Genomic DNA, 21,412 nt, shown 5'->3' with positions numbered 1-21,412 from the left:
GTGTTTATAGTATTTTAACATTAGAATATATATTAAACATGTGATACTGTCAATTTACACACGAACATGTACATTTTTTTCTTTTTTTTTTAAACTTTCTTAAGAATTAACATTCAACACCTGAACTTGCATTGTATATTTAGACGGTGTAGTTGGATGGTAGTAGTACCATGTAACACTAGATATGATTGACACAGAAATGTACATACATTGTGGTATAATTATTGTTTATGCCCATCACAATCATTTAGCTATCAGCATAAGTGTTAATTCTAACACAAAGGTGGCCATTTAGAGTCCTCTAGGACATTTATTATGCAGGAAAGAAACAAATCATTATAATTTGATATATATATAAATTATGAGAAATTAGAATAATACATGTATTGACATAGCAGTCTAGACAGAATTATTCAAGGCATAATTAATTTAACTAAAAATAAATGAAAATTTTAAAACAAAATAATTTTCTTCTAATAAAATCAATTACCAAATTATTGGGATGCCAGATGCTGATCTGTTGACAGCAAACTCAAAAATATTGTTTTAAAGAAAGAATTTAAAATGCAATTTTTATATTTTCTGTTAATGAGTGGCTAAACTGTCAAGCCTTTCAATATTTTGACTGAGGTCTATAACAATAAACAATGCTGTAAGTGTTTGGAGTAGCAATATCATTTCATATGATCTATAACAAAAAAAATCAAAATCAAAAATAGAACGCAATCTCAGTTTGAAACATCCTTCAAAATATCATCTTGCAATATTTGGTACCCTGTCTTGTAAATACTCCTCCATTTATCATAGACATCTTTTAGAATAAAAACACTGATCTTCACTAATATTATTGAACCTTATCCAAGTTATACATTGAACATAAGTCCTGGGGTTAGGATGAGAGAGTGGGTATGGAGCTGGGACTTAGGGATGGGGAGGAGAGAGTGGGTATGGAGCTGGGACTTAGGGATGGGGAGGAGAGAGTGAGGGGTTTGTATCCCACACATCCCCCATGACTCAAATTAACCTAAGCTACATCTTTTCATTATCTTTGTTCTACGAAATTGCCCTTACAACCTCGAAATGGAATTGCTAGCTCAAGTAAATAATGTTTTAAACTGATATTGGTTGTGATGTTATATTTGCCCTCATTACGGAGGACAAAAAGGTAAAAATCAAACTGCGGTGATTATATTTTCATTATGTAATAAAAAATCCTGTCTAGTAAGTAATCTGAAAAAATGTGTTTTGTGCCTATGGAGTTTGGTTAAGACAGTTGTGACATTGTATATTACAGATATATACCTTGTTATTCTTCTAATATCTTCAATCACGTAGTACTCAACAAGTCATGTAAAACATGAAAATCGAAACTTCGTCACTGTCTACATAATTATATCAGTCACCATCATAAGAAACCCATATTCAGGTATGAGAGTTTATTTCCATGCTTGGACAATTTCAAATCACTTGTGTTGTTGTAGTGATATGTTGATCATAAATAATTTTTTTATGTTTATGAAAGCAACCTCAATATGAAAAGTAGTCACATCACAAAAAAATACAAACATGATAACATTATACAATTGTTTCATTGAGGCCGCTAGGCCAAACAGTTCCACAGGGCTTCCAACTACTGAGGAATTATTGTTTTGACTGTTCCCTAAATAGCATTGAAACAATTGTTTTATTACCAAATAAACACTAGTATCAATGATGCATGCAATGCCATTACTTCAACACTGAGTCGCTGTCACCAAAATGCTTGAACGGGGCCCTCGAGGGGGGATTTCTGCGCATCTAATTCACGCCGGGTAACAGTTCGCTCTGACCGGGAAACAGTTTTGACTGTTTCACCGCTACAGTCGAAATTGGACTAAAGGCAAGAAACAGTCAAAAATGACTAATTATAATTTATATAGACTATTGGGTAATAATCTTAAATGTATCATTTCTGTCTATTTCACATCAGAGGTGTCTCTAAGGTGTATAAATGTAGTGATTGTCACACCTGTTCTGGAGACCACAAGCATCCGTAGCTCCCTACATGTACCTATAAGAAGATACCTATCAGCTGTCCATACAGACCACCTGTACATAATGTATATACATTGGTAGGCTGTCCGGGTGTCACAGTAAACATTGCACTTTCCTTTCACCAAGAGAACAAGGTTCAATGTTTTGACTGGATGTGAAACTGTATCCCATGTTTTGTTTTCTCCAAGTGCTCCATTCGGCCAACAACAGTGATCGATGTAAGTTGAAATCACTTGTTCCATAATTGTTGTAAAATAAATCAAGTTATCATATTTTACATAATGGCAATCTGTCTATTAGTCTGTTACTTTCTTAATTATACAAGACAGGTAGTACTAAACATACCTGCATTAAAATAAGGACATATCTCATGTTTTTAAATATCATTGTTTTACCTTCAGTGCATAATGTTACTAGTAGTTCCAATTGTTATATATGTGTCAGCTGAATAACTGCCCATTGCTTCTAATAGGGGTACGGTTCGGAATGTTTACACATCTACAACATGTATTGAAACAACAGTAGGTAGTGTATCTTAAACAGTGAAGGAAGACTAGACAACCAAAAGTTAAGTGACTGACAGAATTAACTGAGGGCAACACATCTTAAAAGTCCAGGGTTGGAGTGAAATACAGGAAACAACATAAGATTACAGGGGTAACATTTCTTATACATCATGTATAACAGTTAACATATTATAAAAGGATACATCCATTTGTCAACAATACTTGGTATGTGAGCAGTGATAGTCTAACAGAATGTAATAACATGATAACACGATAACACATCAGGTATTAGGGATATTCTGTTTGTCTACAACACAGAAACTTGGTGTATATATGTTGTCTTCCTTCTAAACGTGACAGTCAACTTCTGTTGATAGCTAAATGCAAACGGAAATCTAAAACTTATCTGCTTCCTGGCATGATAACCATATGGAATTAGATATTAATGTTTATTGCACGGTGAAGGTAAGCATGATAGGTATTCACATCACCAGAGCAACTGCGTCACACCATCACCATAGCTGGTTGCTAGGTTGCTTGGCTGCCATAGCAACTGGTCCATTGTTCCCAAGATTAATAAATATTTTTTTAGAAATTTAGTTGCAGGTTATCACATTATAAAATGTCTTGTGTAGTCATATTCAATAGTTGGTATCACAGCTTGGACAAACTTCAAAAAGATCATTAAATATCTGAACATAGGTCAAGGTCATATAAAGGTTTTACCAGGTAATTGGTTACAATACAGAACGTACTGGCAAACAATCATATTTTTTTATTTTTTTGCAAAATATTGGAAATAAATATTGGAACAAAGTTATGGTGCTCAGTACCATTCACAATTGTATAACCTGCTACCTCATTACTTGATCACAATCAAAATTGTCTCTCAGTAACTTCACAGATCCAGAGGTTTTTGTACATAATGAATACATTTTAGCATTAAAATATTTTTTTCTTCTTTTATATTTGTTTCTTGTATTGGATGAAAAAAGACTAAAAACAAAACTTTCAGAAATAAACATTACAGTTTGAATCCTCCGATTCCTACACATACAATGTATGAGCACTATCACGTAAGGATACACATGTACTCCTAGGTCTCCGCCACCTTCAGCAACCATCTGTATTATTTTCTTCATCACAACAGCATGCCTGGAACATCAAAAATCATATTTTATTTGATGCCATGTTTTTTTTTCATAATTCAATCCCTGAACCAGCATTGGTGATGAATTAAAATGAAGTTTTCAACCTTTCATCAAGCCTGAATGAAGGCATGTTTCATTTTAAAACTTACAGAAGTAAGAAGCTATTTTTTTCCATCACCCTTTCTAACAAATTTCCTCAAACTGAGGCAGAATCAAATAAAATTGATGAGGAATGTTGGACAAACTTTGGATTTGAAAATCACTGCTATCCTCATTATGGATTCAGAAAACAAGATAGAAGAAGTAAATACTGTTATGTGTATTGGAGCCACTTTTATGTCACTATGACCTCTCTTAAGATCCCTTTTATAATTCTTGAACCTTTTAATGTAATAAATTGAGAAGTAGATTAAGCCTTTTTTTTTAAATTCTAAGAGACAATCTGTCTTGGAGACCACTTTTTAGATAAGGTGGATTGGTCGAGTGTTTAACACTCCGGCCTTCCACATAGGCGGCTTGGGTTCGATCCCCGAAGTCGTTGTACGCATGGATATTCAGATAGAGTGTTTTTCTCCTGCACACACAACTCCAACAACCCAGGTGGAGTATAAATTGGTCTGGGGTGGATGTTGCGGTATCTGTGTTTTAGTATTCAAGTGAGAGGGCACTATAAATGATACCGTTGGAAGTACAGTCCCACTACAAACAGAACACAATACATCTCCAGCACACACGCAGGCATACACACATAGGGAGATATAAGCCATGTGGCATAGGACTAGTAGTTAGTGCCTGATAAGGCAGCTCCTGCGAATTCCCCAAAATTGTATTGATTAATTTATATGCTAATTATATTGATTGTATAAATTGTATATCTGTGTACTATAAAGTGCTTTAGAGTGGCTTATTCTAGATAGAAAGGGCACCATATTGAATGTTGTATATCATTATAAGATTTTTACACATGGCACTCCATTATCATCAGAGCAGTGTAAAGAGTGGTATCTTACCGACACGGGTGTACAGAAGCCATCGGTGGACCTGGAAGGTGGGGGTGAGCCTCCATTGTCACTGTCTTTTTGATGTGATCCTGACTGAAGTCCTCATACATCTGGTTCACAGTCAGCGGCTTCCTATTCTGTTGTGACAAATGCAGAAGTAAGAGTTAGTAAAAGAGTCATTTATTCCCCCTGGACTGGAGAAAAGTTAGAACTCTAATGCACAAGCTTGTTAGCTCTAATGCACAAGCTCGTTAGCTCTAATGCACAAGCCCGTTAGCTCTAATGCACAAGTTTGTTAACTCTAATGCACAAGCTCGTTAACTCTAATGCACACGCTTGTAAACTCTAATGTACAAGCTCTTTAGCTCTACTGCACAAGCTCATTATAGCTCTAATGGACAAGCTCCTTAAATCCAATGCACACACTTGTTAACTCTAATGCACAAGCTCGTTAACTCTAATGCACAAGTTCGATAGCTCTGATGCACAAGCTCGTTAACTCTAATGCACAAGCTCGTTAACTCTAATGCACCAGCCCATTGCTCTAATGCACAAGCTCGTTAGCTCCAATGCACAAGCTTGTTAGCTCTAATGCACAAGCTTGTTAGTTTTAATGGACAAGCTCCTTAACTCCAATGCACACGCTTGTTAGCTCTAATGCACAAGCTCGTTAACTCTAATGTACAAGCTTGTTAGCTCTAATGCACAAGCTTGTTAGCTCTAATGCACAAGCTTGTTAGCTCTAATGCACAAGCTCGTTAGCTCCAATGCACAAGCTCATTTACTCTAATGTACAAGCTCTTTAGCTCTAATGCACAAGCTCGTTAGCTCTAATGCACAAGCTCGTTAGCTCCAATGCACAAGCATGTTAGCTCTAATGCACAAGCTCGTTAGCTCTAATGCACAAGCTTGTTAACTCTAATGCACAAGCTTGTTAACTCTAAGGCACAAGCTCGTTTGCTCTAATGCACAAGCTTGTTAACTCTAATGCACAAGCTTGTTAACTCTAATGCACAAGCTTGTTAACTCTAAGGCACAAGCTCGTTTGCTCTAATGCACAAGCTTGTTAACTCTAATGCACAAGCTTGTTAACTCTAATGCACAAGCTTGTTAACTCTAATGCACAAGCTTGTTAACTCTAATGCACAAGCTTGTTAACTCTAATGCACAAGCTCGTTAACTCTAATGCACAAGCTCGTTAACTCTAATGCACAAGCTCGTTAACTCTAAAGCACAAGCTCGTTAACTCTAATGCACAAGCTCGTTAGCTCTAATGCACAAGCTTGTTAACTCTAATGCACAAGCTCATTTACTCCAATGCACAAGCTCGTTAGCTCTAATGCACAAGCTTGTTAACTCTAATGCACAAGCTTGTTAACTCTAATGCACAAGCTTGTTAACTCTAACGCACAAGCTCGTTAGCTCTGATGCACAAGCTCGTTAGCTCTAATGCACAAGCTTGTTAGCTCTAATGCACAAGCTTGTTAACTCTAGTGCACAAGCTTGTTAGCTCCAATGCACAAGCTTGTTAGCTCTAACGCACAAGCTCGTTAGCTCTAATGCACAAGCTTGTTAGCTCTAATGAACAAGCTTGTTAACTCTAGTGCACAAGTTTGTTAACTCTAACGCACAAGCTCGTTAGCTCTAATGCACAAGCTTGTTAACTCTAATGCACAAGCTTGTAAGCACAATGCACAAGTTTGTTAACTCTAATGTACAAGCTCTTTAGCTCTAATGCACAAGCTCATTATAGCTCTAATGGACAAGCTCCTTAACTCCAATGCACACGCTTGTTAACTCTAATGCACAAGCTCAATAACTCTAATGCACAAGCTTGTTAGCTCTAATGCACAAGCTCGTTAGCTCTAATGCACAAGTTTGTTAGCTCTAATGCACAAGCTTGGGGGCTCTAATGCACAAGCTTGTAAGCTCTAATGCACAAGCTCGTTAGCTCTAATGCACAAGCTAGTTAGCTCCAATGCACAAGCATGTTAGCTCTAATGCACAAGCTTGTTAACTCTAATGCACCAGCCCATTGCTCTAATGCACAAGCTCGTTAGCTCCAATGCACAAGCTTGTTAGCTCTAATGCACAAGCTTGTTAGCTTTAATGGACAAGCTCCTTAACTCCTATGCACACGCTTGTTAGCTCTAATGCACAAGCTCGTTAACTCTAATGCACAAGCTCGTTAACTCTAATGCACAAGCTTGTTAACTCTAATGCACAAGCTCGTTAGTTCCAATGCACAAGCTTGTTAACTCTAATGCACAAGCTTGTTAACTCTAAGGCACAAGCTCGTTAGGTCCAATGCACAAGCTCTTTAGCTCTAATGCACAAGCTCGTTAGCTCTAAGGCACAAGCTCGTTAGCTCTAATGCACAACCTCGTTAGCTATAATGCACAAGTTTGTTAGCTCTAATGCACAAGCTTGTTAACTCTAATGCACAAGCTCGTTAGCTCTAATGCACAAGCTCGTTAAATCTAATGCACAAGCTTGTTAACTCTAATGCACAAGCTTGTAAGCTCTAATGCACAAGTTTGTTAACTCTAATGTACAAGCTCTTTAGCTCTAATGCACAAGCTTGTTAGCTCTAATGCACAAGCTCGTTAACTCTAATGCACCAGCCCATTGCTCTAATGCACAAGCTCGTTAGCTATAATGCACAAGTTTGTTAGCTCTAATGCACAAGCTTGTTAGCTCTAATGCACAAACTTGTAAGCTCTAATGCACAAGCTCGTTATCTCTAATGCACAAGTTTGTACGCTCTAATGCACAAGCTTGTTAGCTCTAATGCACAAGCTCGTTAACTATAATGCACAAACTCGTTATCTCTAATGCACAAACTTGTAAGCTCTAATGCACAAGCTCCTTAGCTCTAATGCACAAGTAATGCACAAGCTTGTTCGCTCTAATGCACAAGCTTTTTAGCTCTAATGCACAAGTTTGTTAACTCTAATGCACAAGCTTGTTAACTCTAATGCACAAGCTCGTAAGCTCCAATGCACAAGCTTGTTAGCTCAAGTGCACAAGCATGTTAACTCTAATGCACAAGTTTGCTAGCTCCAATGCACAAGCTTGTTAACTCTAATGCACAAGCTCGTTAGCTATAATGCACAAACTCGTTAGCTCTAATGCACAAGCTCGTTAACTCTAATGCACAAGCTTGTTAGGTCCAATGCACAAGCTCGTTAGCTCTAATGCACAAACTCGTTAGCTCTAATGCACAAGCTCGTTAGCGCCAGGGAATAAGCTTGTTAAGTCTAGAATGCACAAGCTCGTTAACTCTAATGCACAAGCTCGTTAACTCTAATGCACAAGCATGTTAACTCTTATGCACAAGCTCATTAACTCTTATGCACAAGCTCATTAACTCTTATGCACAAGCTCGTTAACTCTAATGCACAAGCTCGTTAGCTCTAATGCACAAGCTTGTTAACTCTAATGCACAAGCTTGTTAACTCTTATGCACAAGCTCGTTAACTCTTATGCACAAGCTCGTTAGCTCTAATGCACAAGCTCTTTAACTCTAATGCACAAGTTTGCTAGCTCCAATGCACAAGCTTGTTAACTCTAAGGCACAAGCTCGTTAGCTCTGATGCACAAGCTTGTTAGCTCTAATGCACAAGCTTGTTAGCTGTAATGCACAAGCTTGTTAACTCTAATGCACAAGCTTGTTAGGTCCAATGCACAAGCTCGTTAGCTCTAATGCACAAGCTCGTAGCTCTAATGCACAAGCTCGTTAGCTCTAATGCACAAGCTTGTTAAGTCTAATGCACAAGCTTGTAAGCTCTAATGCACAAGTTTGTTAACTCTAATGTACAGGCTCTTTAGCTCTAATGCACAAGCTTGTTAGCTCTAATGCACAAGCTTGTTAACTCTAATGCACAAGCTTGTAAGCTCTAATGCACAAGTTTGTTAACTCTAATGTACAGGCTCTTTAGCTCTAATGCATAAGCTTGTTAGCTCTAATGCACAAGCTCGTTAGCTCTAATGCACAAGCGCGTTAGCTATAATGCACAAGTTTGTTAGCTCTAATGCACAAGCTTGTTAGCTCTTATGCACAAACTTGTAAGCTCTAATGCACAAGCTCGTTAGCTCTAATGCACAAGTTTGTTAGCTCCAATGCACAAGCTCGTTAGCTCCAATGCACAAGCTTGTTAGCTCTAATGCACAAGCTCGTTAGCTCTAATGCACAAGTTTGTTAGCTCCAATGCACAAGCTCGTTAGCTCCAATGCACAAGCTTGTTAGCTCTAGTGCACAAGCATGTTAACTCTAATGCACAAGTTTGCTAGCTCCAATGCACAAGCTTGTTAACTCTAATACACAAGCTCGTTAGGTCTAATGCACAAACTCGTTAGATCTAATGCACAAGCTCGTTAACTCTAATGCACAAGCTTGTTAACTCTAATGCACAAGCTCGTTAACTCTTATGCACAAGCTCGTTAACTCTAATGCACAAGCTCGTTAGCTCCAGTGCACAAGCTCGTTAGCTCTAATGCACAAGCTTGTTAACTTTTATGCACAAGCTCGTTAACTCTAATGCACAAGCTTGTTAACTCTAATGCACACGCTCGTTAGCTCTAATGCACAAGCTCGTTAGCTCCAGGGAATAAGCTTGTTAAGTCTAGTGCACCAAGTTTAGTTTGATTCCAACTGTGGATGCCTAAGTTATGAGGTAACATGCTATACAGTTGTAAATGGTACCAAGCAGCACACTTCATACAGCTATATTCCTTTAGGAATCAATAAAACCAGATATATAAAACAATAGTGTAATCACTTTAAAAATATTTACCTCATCGTAGCCGTACAACCAAAGCCTCGGTGTCTGGTAATACTTGTCGTAGGTGATGTTTAGGTCGTACGTGCGTGTCTGAATTATGCCGCTCTCTCCTCCCATCGCACCGTCCGACTCCTGTCTCTCATACGTACTTGGATTTAGTGTTGCCTGAAAAAAAAAATCGTTTCTTTCTTGATTTCATCTTTGTTTCTCATGAACTTTTTGATACCATAAATTGATCGCTTATTAAATGAATGTATACATGTTTCTATATGCACGTCCATGATAACAAGATATTTGAATATTATGTTCCCATATGTCTCCCACCTCTGCATATGAAACATACACATCCCATATGGAACACCCATGTGGAATACCCATTTGGAACACCCATACCCATGTGGAACACCCAGGTTGAACACCCATGTGGAACACATGTATCACTCATGTGTGCACTCAGTGACCTGTACTATAACACATTCTTGCCATCAGCAATTGACACCAACCCCAGAACAGAAGAATGTTGTTGTACAAGCATGCTATGAAAGGCTAGCATGGTCTTTAAACCTAAGTTATACCTCAGACTATTGTTGTACAAGCATGCTAGGAAAGGCTAGCATGGGCTTTACACCTAAGTTATACCTCAGATTATTGTTGTACAAGCTTGCTAGGAAAGGCTAGCATGGTCTTTACACCTAAGTTATACCCCAGATTATTGTTGTACAAGCATGCTAGGAAAGTCTAGCACGGTCTTTACACCAAAATTATACCTCAGATAATTGTTGTACAAGCATGCTAGGAAAGGCTTGCATGGTCTTTACACCTAAGTTATACCTCAGATCATTGTTGTACAAGCATGCTAGGAAAGGCTAGCATTGTCTTTACACCTAAGTTATACCTCAGATTATTGTTGTACAAGCTTGCTAGGAAAGGCTAGCATGGTCTTTACACCTAAGTTATTCCTCAGATTATTGTTGTACAAGCATGCTATGAAAAGCTAGCATGGTCTTTACACCTAAGTTATACCACAGATTATTGTTGTACAAGCATGCTAGGAAAGTCTAGCACGGTCTTTACACCAAAATTATACCTCAGATAATTGTTGTACAAGCATGCTAGGAAAGGCTTGCATGGTCTTTACACCTAAATTATACCTCAGATTATTGTTGCACAAGCATGCTATGAAAGGCTAGCATGGTCTTCACACCTAAATTATACCTCAGATTATTGTTGTACAAGCATCCTATGAAAGGCTAGCATGGTCTTTACACCTAGATTATACCTCAGATTATTGTTGTACAAGCATCCTATGAAAGGCTAGCATGGTCTTTACACCTAAATTATTCCTCAGATTATTGTTGTACAAGCATGCTAGGAAAGTCTAGCACGGTCTTTACACCAAAATTATACCTCAGATAATTGTTGTACAAGCATGCTAGGAAAGGCTTGCATGGTCTTTACACCTAAGTTATACCTCAGATCATTGTTGTACAAGCATGCTAGGAAAGGCTAGCATTGTCTTTACACCTAAGTTATACCTCAGATTATTGTTGTTCAAGCATGCTAGGAAAGGCTAGCATGGTCTTCACACCTAAGTTATACCTCAGATTATTGTTGTACAAGCTTGCTAGGAAAGGCTAGCATGGTCTTTACACCTAAATTATACCCCAGATAATTGTTGTACAAGCATGCTAGGAAAGGCTTGCATGGTCTTTACACCTAAGTTATACCTCAGATCATTGTTGTACAAGCATGCTAGGAAAGGCTAGCATTGTCTTTACACCTAAGTTATACCTCAGATTATTGTTGTTCAAGCATGCTAGGAAAGGCTAGCATGGTCTTAAACCTAAATTATCCCTCAGATTATTGTTGTACAAGCATGCTAGGACTGGCTAGCATGGTCTTTACACCTAAGTTATACCCCAGATTATTGTTGTACAAGCATGCTAGGAAAGGCTAGCATGGTCTTTACACCTAAGTTATACCACAGATTGTTGTTGTACAAGCATGCTAGGAAAGGCTAGCATGGTCTTAAACCTAAATTATACCTCAGATTATTGTTGTACAAGCATGCTAGGAAAGGCTAGCATGGTCTTTACACCTAAGTTATACCTCAGATTATTGTTGTACAAGCATGCTATGAAAGGCTAGCATGGTCTTTACACCTAAGTTATACCACAGATTATTGTTGTACAAGCATGCTAGGAAAGGCTAGCATGGTCTTTACACCTAAGTTATACCTCAGATTATTGTACTGTTTTCCTGATTTTTTCCGATGTGGCCTTAGTTTGTCTATGATGTCTAACATTTCACCATAGTTACTGCTGCATTTGCATCGTCTTTGTCCTAATTTACCAATGTTCTGGTTAAGAGGTGGCAGGTATATGGGATGAGTATTTCGTCCCCTGAGTGCAGAATTTGGTGTCAGAACCTCGGTTAAGCCTCAGTTCTGACACAAAATTCTACAGCTTGGGACTAGAATATCTAAACCCCACATGCCTACATATGATAGACTCTATTTTTAGTATATCTAAATCTCTATTTGTACAGTATATCTAGATGTCTATTTGTACAGTTTATCTTGATCTCTATTTGTACAGTATATATCTAGATCTCTATTTGTACAGTATATCTAGATGTCTATTTGTACAGTATATATCTAGATCTCTATTTGTACAGTATATATCTAGATCTCTATTTGTACAGTATATATCTAGATCTCTATTTGTACAGTTTATCTATATATCTATTTGTACAGTATATATCTAGATCTCTATTTGTACATTTTACATCTAGATCTCTATTTGTACAGTATATATATATATATATCTATTTGTACAGTATATCTAAATATCTATTTGTACAGTATATCTAGATATCTATTTGTACAGTAAATATCTAGATCTCTATTTGTACAGTATAAATCTAGATCTCTATTTGTACAGTATATCGAAATATCTATTTGTACGGTATATCTAAAAATCTATTTGTACAGTATATCTAGATATCTATTTGTACATTGTATCTAGATCTCTATTTGTACAGTTTATCTAGATCTATATTTGTACAGTATATATAATCTAGATCTCTATTTGTACATTGTATCTAGATTTTATATTTGTACAGTATATCTAGATCTCTATTTGTACAGTATATCTAGATTTTATATTTGCACAGTATATCTAGATCTCTATTGGTACATTGTATCTAGATCTCTATTTGTACAGTTTATTTAGATCTATATTTGTACAGTATATTTCTAGATCTCTATTTGTACATTGTATCTAGATCTATATTTGTACAGTATATCTATATCTCTATTTGTACAGTATATCTAGATCTCTATTTGTAGAGTATATATATCTATATCTCTATTTGTACAGTATATATATCTAGATCTCTATTTGTACAGTTTATCTAGATCTCTATTTGTACAGTTTATCTAGATCTATATTTGTACAGTTTATCTAGATCTCTATTTGTACAGAATATCTAGATCTCTATTTGTGCATTGTATCTACACTTACATTGTCTTTGTCCTCCAACATGCCAAACTTACATTGTCTTTTTCCTCCAACATGCCAAACTTACATTGTCTTTTTCCTCCAACATGCCAAACTTACATTGACTTTGTCCTATAACATGCCAAACTTCCATTGTCTTTGTCCTCCAACATGCGAAACTTACATTGTCTTTGTCCTCTAACATGCCAAACTTACATTGTCTTTGTCCTCTAACATGCCAAATTTACATTGTCTTTGCCTCCAACATGCCAAACTTACATTGTCTTTGTCCTCCAACATGCCAAACTTACATTGTCTTTGTCCTATAACATGCCAAACTTACATTGTCTTTGTCCTCCAACATGCCAAACTTACATTGTCTTTGTCCTCCAACATGCCAAATTTACATTGTCTTTGTCCTCCAACATGCCAAACTTACATTGTCTTTGTCCTCTAACATGCCGCTCTCCTCAAAGGCTTCCATATCCATCGCCTCTTCATCATCATCTTCATCATCATCGTCGTCGTCGTCTCCTTTTGGTTGAGAACTAGAAGATCCTTTACTTTCCTGGAACAAATTTTTAAAACTCAACTGAGAAAATCTGAATTGAATTGGGAACATAGCTTCAATTTAAGAAACCTCAGTATATCTTTTACAAATATAGTATTTGAAACACAAACACAGACCTTATTTGCAAAGCAATCCCTGTGGAAAATATGCTATTATGTCATGATAAACATATCCCAAAAAAAACGTATGTAGACATAAAGATATACATAATAACAAGACTAATTTGTTAGTTATCAAAGCATCATAGCAATTTATAACTACAGTATATTTAAATGATTTTTGCACCTTAAAGTACCTGCGCACAAAATTCGAATATTTATGGTATAACTGCTAACAAACACCTCCTAAATGATTCTGAACCACATTTGCCAGCCATAGTGCCTTAGGTTGTCTTCTCCCTATTTAGGTTGAGTGTTTAATTTAAACAATGTATCCCATTTGAGTGTATATGTTAAACACATAGAGGTGGGAGACCACATCCCTTGCTGTTATCACAGAATGTGTCGCCCCTTACCTTACTGTCTAGAGTCATTTCTGACACAGCCTCCTGTATTGAAGTGGCATTCACACCTGGAAAAATATACAATAGAATTTTATATAACTTTGTCCCAGTCATTTGGGAAAAATAAGACATGTAACCCTCTGGCTAACTTATATCCCACATGCTGCTTGGCAACAAGAGCTATAATTACAGACAGAATACAATTCTCCCACCAGAAATCTGTTTTACACATCAACATAGAGTAGTGAGACAAATACCCTTTGACTCTACAATTAATATGGTTTCTACTCTGTCCATGCGTAGTCGTTCCTGTAGTGTTTTTAGTCAAGAATTCACTTTTACATGATGCAGTACTAACTCACCTGACCCTGTGACATTCGGACCCCAACAACAACAATGGAACTACATGGAAAGGATGGACTCTTTTTACTTTATGAATTATTATAATTATTTCAGCACAAAATGTCACCTTGACCTGAATTTTTTATCTCTAGATCTTCAGATAAATAGTTTTTTATTTTATTTGTTGTCATCTTATATTAATATAATGTGAATCAAGACAGAAAGCATGGGGCCGCGACATCAGACCGCTGATACAAAATCCAGAAATGATTTTTGTACAGCAGGTCACCGTGACCTGGACCCTGAACAGAAGTACTGTTACCTACCACTACCAGGGAAGTGGTGAGTATCTACCCAGCCTCCATCCTCATCCTCTTCTATTACTTTTTCCTGTTCCTCTTGGTGATTGTCTACTTGTTTGACTCTCTTGTAGCATGGCACTAAGGACATTTTAGATATACATTAAATAACAGTAACATTGTTCAATTTTCATCACCAATCTGCAAACATGCTTTTGGTCAAATGTGACCAACATTAAGTGTTGAATTCAGAACTGATTGTTGCTTAAAATGGACAAAAACACATAGAGCATGAAATATTATGTCACTAGTATGTCAAAGTTTGTCACTACAAACAGAGACGTATAAATAAAGAGATTGGCAACTCTCGCTGATCTCGCAAAATCTAGCATGATCTACGAGTGTTTGTTTTGACAGCTTATCGACCTGGTGACGATAGTCTGGTCAGTGAGTTACCTGTGTGAGAGTTCGATCGTGTATTCGTTAGTTCGTGTCAACATGTCACTTATCCTAGATATATGGATCATATAAAGAAGCTGGTTAGAAATATAATGTTATATCTGAATACGTTTTTGAAATAAAAAGATGAACGAGAAAGGAGTGCCGGTGTCATAAAAGGAATTAACTCTCGCACATCACAGCCGCCATTTTCACATGGTTATTTTAAAGTGTATTTTCAGAGCTCAATTATCAAACTTTGCAGGTATTGTAACAACCTCATTTTAATTTCCTGGTTAGAAATATTATCATATAACTAATTTCTGAAAACTTTTTTGAAATTGTCTAAAGAAAAAAAACGGAGATAGTGTTCAAAATTTGTCATGATAGAAATAACCCTCAAAATCAGAGCCGCCATTTTAACTTGATTTCTCAGAAAAACCTGTCTTTTCACAGCTGAATTATGAAACTTTGCAAGTATTGTAACAACCTCATTTAAATTTCCTGGTTAGAAATATTATCATATAATTAATTTCTGAAAACTTTTTTGAAATTGTCTAAAGAACAAAAACGGAGATAGTGTTATCCTGAAGCCAGAATAATTACCGATATGTAAACACAGCCACAATGTGCAATCTTTCGATGTTTGGGGTTTTCTAAACTTAATCATTCAAGTTTACATTCAATGTAGCACTCCCAAACCGCATGGAAATCTCAGCTACATTTTGTAGCTACGTACGGTTTTAATGTTACGTTGATTTGCGATGTTTTCTCATGGCATAATTATGATTTGAGTTGAATGCAGCGAACCGCATATCCAATATGGCGCAGGTGAAGCGTAACTCTCGATACCAGTGACCAATGGTAAGGCCAAGAGCAAGTTGCCAATCTCTGTATTATACGTCTCTGCTACAAAGGAAGTACATGTATATAAAACAACAATACAAGATCGATAAATAATGAAACAACCTTAAAACGACCTACAGATCCGTTGGGAGTATCGTTTGAGAGTTTAGAAACCCTTGGTGGTCATGATCAGGTGGCACAGTGGATATAGCGCACTTGCCTTTCACCAAGGCGGCCAGGGTTCAATTTCTCAATCAGACGTGAAAATGTATTGGGTCACCTGCCTGACCATGTGGGTTTCTTTCAGGTACTCTTGTTTCCTCGCGCATACATTGGGGCCAACAAGAGGGATTAGTATAAGTTATAATAATAGTTGGAAATTAAATCAAGTTTACATTTTACCTATGGTATCCCCCAAAATATACATGCATAAACAATATAAAATCCTACAGTCAAGCCACTCACCATTCCTGGTAATCAGAAACTGCTTGTCCTTGGGTAAGTATGGTTTAGTTTTGGATTCATCCCCAGCTGACCACTGCCACGTTGGACAGTGGTGGACAATATGGTCACCTGCAGCCAAAAACTGAAATAGGCATATAAACGACCATATAAGTCTTAGTCAATAGAATCATTCACTCCTGTGATTATGGGTCCATTATGTGCAAACAATTTACTTGATATAAGTATATGCAACTAATCCTTGTCTCTCCTAGATCATTTGTAATGTTATACTACTTACTCTGTAACTCATAGACAATAATAATAAATGATAATATTCAGTCAGGTAAAAGACATACACAAACTATACATCTCTGCTGATGGTATCCAGTATATACATGTATAGGCAGTTTGAAAACTTGATGTCAGTTCCATATCCATTTCCCTTACCTGAAAGAACCAATCAAAGCCATGAAAGGCTTATTTCCAATGGGTTCCCTTACAGATAACAGATGTATAGGTGTTAACAAGAAAATGTATGTACATGCTCTGACCTCGCAGTAATTGACATGGTGAAAAAAGACTAGTCATACACTAAGGCAATATTGCAGCCTGAATTAGAAATACACATATCCATTTTCAAATTCTACTTTGAACACTTCCAAATATTGCTGAACAACTTTAAATTTGAAATGGTTAGCAGATAATTGATAGTAAGTTGTAAGTTATATAACTTTGTTAGACTATACAACCAAACCTACCTCCTCAGATAATTGATAGTAATTTGTAAGTTATATAACTTTGTTAGACTATACAACCAAACCTACCCCCTACCCCCTCAGATAACTGATAGTAAGTTGTAAGCTATATAACTTTGTTAGACTATACAACCAAACCTATCTCCTCAGATAATTGATAGTAAGTTGTAAGTTATATAACTTTGTTAGACTATACAACCAAACCTACCCCCTCAGATAACTGATAGTAAGTTGTAAGTTATATAACATTGTTAGACTATACAACCAAACCTACCTCCTCAGGAGTAATAACTCCTGTTTCTTTGAACTTTGATTCCTGTAAATTGAGAAAAAGAATTATTTGCTGGTTCAAATTGAGATATATAATTTATACAATTTTAAACATTAGGACTAATAGAATAGAAGAGATAGGAGAATCTCAACCCGACCGGGGGGGGNCCAAGCACGAGGCTTTGTCCACAAGGCTTTTTACTCAAAAAATGTGGAATAGTAGTTTTTTTATTTAGTAATAATTATGAAAATTTCAACTAGAATTTATTTACCAATTTCTGTTATAAACATTATATTGGTTAATTGGGGCTATCTTTCTTGGTGCAGATTGTTTTCAATACACATGCGTTGATGCCCTACCATAGCAACGAACTATGTTGCTATGCAGAAACAGCCAATATATGGTGTTTTTGGACAGTTAATAATAATATGCAGAAATGAAAGCCTCGCGTGTGACAAACAAAAATTACTTACTACCAATAAACACTAGTATAACAATGCTGAAGCATGTCAAATATTTACTTGTTAGTTGCATGACAATGATTTCAAAAATTGAATAGCGTTTAGTTATTTCCTTCAAAATGGCCAATTTTCAACCAAATAGCGCACAACAGACGATTATCACACATTTTATCATGAAAATGCGCATTTATGTCGCTTTGCAATGCCATCTCTCCTAAACCAGTTGTCAAATGAATTTGAAAATTTCATATTTGCGTACTTCATTTATTCCAGATTACGAATACAACAATTGCAACTTATCCTTAATCCCTGATGATGCCAGAAATGACCATTAACGCCCCTATAGTCCTCTTTGTTAATATTTATATGCAACATTTCACAACTTTAACCTTAACAAAATTCCCTTCTTCATTTCTAGTTACTGTAAGCATGCATTGTATATCTAATGATTTGAGCGCGAGACTCACGAAAATAACTTCAGATTTTCTGTTTAAATTTGATGGTAGGCAGCTCCTACATGACATGGGCAAATTTAGCAGTAATCTTATTGAAATTAGAAAGAAATTCCTCATTTTTGCCTCATTTTGGAGAAATATAAAGCAATTACACGTAAGCATATTTTTACAAGGAGAGGCAGCCAAGCTTTTTTAAAATAATTTGACCAAATAATCGATGCTATGGTGAATGCAAAAACTATTTTGATGTGATTAACATGTACCAGATACAAACATCCAAATATGTTGCAAACATTTTCTCTTGATACAATTCCATTTTTTTTACCATAGCAGTAATGTTTACTTTAAATAGATGACACAGAAACTGGTAACATGTAACATAATATAGAATGAAGATGATTCAATGATGATGAGAGGATTTAATAAATTGTCATTCTAGAGTTAAAGAAGTAATCCTTTTTCCAATATTCTGCATGCCGTGTATTGTCGTAGATGTGTCATAGCATACTATTTTTTTTCGTTGAAATTAAAGAGTAAACATTGTTTCACATGAAGGGATCAGAAACTGGTCACCCGATGTTATATGTACATGTATGACTATTGGTGTTATGTAAACAAATCCAGTGTACATGTCTGTCCACAGGAGTCTGACGTTTAATCAATATAAGTATAACAGTCTATATATAAAAAATACCCCATATACTATAAAAAAAACCATATGAATCGGTCATTTATTAAAATGTCTACCTGAAGTTTGGTATGAAGGTGTATCATAGTTATATGAATAACATATCTTCTGATGTCGCTTACTTAATCGATGAATTTTAGAGATATGTTCTGAAGACGCTTCTTCATATGTCGAGTTCTATTCACACACGTATGCCACGCCGCCGATCGTAATAATAAATTAATCATAACTCGATCATTTTTTTCAAATATCGAGCTGAAATTTTGAATATATATCAATAAAAGCCTAAATAATAACATATCTTCTGATGTCGCTTACTTTAGCGGGTAATTGTAACGAAATTATCTGGCGACGCTTTCTTCACTTTACATGCTAATACACACATGTGCCACGCCGCGATCGTAAAAATTCAATTCATCATAACTCGGTCATTTTATCAAATATCAAATTAAAATTTGGTACAGAGGTGTATTATAGTCATATTAACAACATATCTTCTGATGTCGCTTACTTTATTCAGTATTTTTAAAGATTTTGTCTGGCGACGCTTGTTGTCACTTGAAGACACTTGTTGTCGGTTGAAGACGCTTTTAAGTGAGACCGTTCATGGGGTATTTTTTTTATATATAGACTGTTATACTTAAATTGATTAAACGTCAGACTCCTGTGGTCTGTCGTTACATGAATCATGATCACATCTGTTTTGTATAAGTTTGCCTTCAGATAAATCACTGTAACTGTGTAAATCCCACATGGTTAGCGATATAAGGTCACGATGCGGTATTATGATAACAATATTTACAAACAGACATGTTTCCTTGCCCTAACATCAGTTCGTCATGTGCTAAATGTGGGTTTTCTTGGCCTTAGTTTGGTCATGTGTGCATGTGTCATAGACACGTATCGTAGTACATTGGACAAATTACAATGTCGCTTACCTTCAGTACAGGGGTTAAGTACTCGGCCATCCCCAGGGCTGTCCCCTTTACCGCATTGATCATGTTCTGCATCCTGCCAAGTCGTTTGTCCCCACTTTTACTTTGTGAAGTTCCTCCCACCAACCATAGGAAGTAGATACCTTTTCTTACCGCATCTCTTCCTTAAAATTAAAGAGTTCCATCTTTATGAGTTATCTCCCTTCCTGTAATCGGACATTGGTTACTGAAACGCGGAATGTCGAATACGTCTATATTTAGACGTCGTAAACTTTAACTATTGCTGAGTGTCACAAACATTCAAAAGGTGTTTTTTCAAGTGACAAGTGACCGGATTATGTCCTGAAGATGAAAGATGAGAGATCATTATATGACCATATAGTTATCTAAGTATATGGTTAATTCAGTTGAACGGTACCATCTTAAAAAAATAATTCTCAAACGTCTTGGAGGGGTTGCTTTGCTTCTAGATTTCATCCAGTGTTTTTTTTCAAGGGAAATATTAGAATTGAATTTGTTTTTTGTTTAATCACCAGACGCAATTAATTTACACATATGCTACTCTGCTGAATTTGTACCTGGTGTGGATAAAATTGATATATAAAAAAAAAAAATATATATATATATATAATTATATACACTTTGCTTTTTTTGACACATTTGCGTTTTCTCATGTCCCTATTATACATGGTATAGAAATAATATAAAAAGTAAGATTCAAAGATATTTTATTTTATAATTACCTTTGATCTAGATCTCTACATTAACGTAGAGAATAACAATAGGTCGGTACTCATCAACACTCCGATTACCACTACCCATTATTTTACGGGTCAACGGTCAAATGTAAAATAATTTTCCCTAATTGGTCAAAATGTGTATTATGTAACATGGAATGTATCTTATCAACATTAACAATGCTCAATTTATACCAAAAATGGTCTTTTAGGATAAGAATAATTACCAAGATATATGATATAACATAAATACATGAAAATTTAGAGCGAAAAAAATTCTTCGTGTAGTGAAACTAAATATAATGTAAAATATTTTGAAAATAAACTACGTACATGTAACAATGTGGTGGTTAAGAGCATGGTGGATAAAACACGAACTTCCCGATCAGACGTGAGCAGTTATTGGGTCCCCTGCCCGACTACGTGGGTGTTCTCCGGGTATATTGTAAAATATATAAAGTTTCTGTTACCAAATAATATATGACTCTGATATAGCCGTCTACAGGTTCACGATTTAAATCCGCGCTACATAATTTTTAAAAGTTTTAGTAGTCGATATATTTCCAATGATCCATTTATTTTAAATCCATAAGGTTCTATGTGCTTATTTTAGGATATACATGTAAATACAATATATAAAGTTCTTATAAGAAATATTCATTTAAGTTATTTTATATTATTTCACTATGTCA

At 36.0% G+C, this 21,412-nt stretch overlaps 1 protein-coding gene across 1 annotated transcript; it reads right to left on the bottom strand.

Annotated features, from left to right (window-relative positions):
- Window positions 1-1,312: 1,312 nt before the first annotated feature.
- Window positions 1,313-20,172, bottom strand: LOC110448079 (ubiquitin-like-conjugating enzyme ATG3). The gene is made up of 10 exons (XM_021494120.1): window positions 19,987-20,172; window positions 17,448-17,489; window positions 16,440-16,560; window positions 14,718-14,831; window positions 14,062-14,117; window positions 13,416-13,544; window positions 9,489-9,641; window positions 4,702-4,829; window positions 3,627-3,695; window positions 1,313-3,232 (listed from the first exon to the last, which is right to left on the bottom strand). Exons 1-10 carry the CDS (start codon window positions 20,056-20,058, stop codon window positions 3,151-3,153), a joined length of 966 nt encoding a protein of 321 aa, XP_021349795.1. The 5' UTR covers window positions 20,059-20,172; the 3' UTR covers window positions 1,313-3,150.
- Between the last annotated feature and the right edge of the window lie 1,240 nt (window positions 20,173-21,412).

This window comes from Mizuhopecten yessoensis, unplaced genomic scaffold (genome assembly GCF_002113885.1).
Source record: "Mizuhopecten yessoensis strain PY_sf001 unplaced genomic scaffold, ASM211388v2 scaffold3819, whole genome shotgun sequence".
Taxonomy (NCBI): Eukaryota; Metazoa; Mollusca; class Bivalvia; order Pectinida; family Pectinidae; genus Mizuhopecten; species Mizuhopecten yessoensis.
Note: the sequence above shows the minus strand (reverse complement) of the source record. Positions and strands in the feature narration are given on the sequence as shown.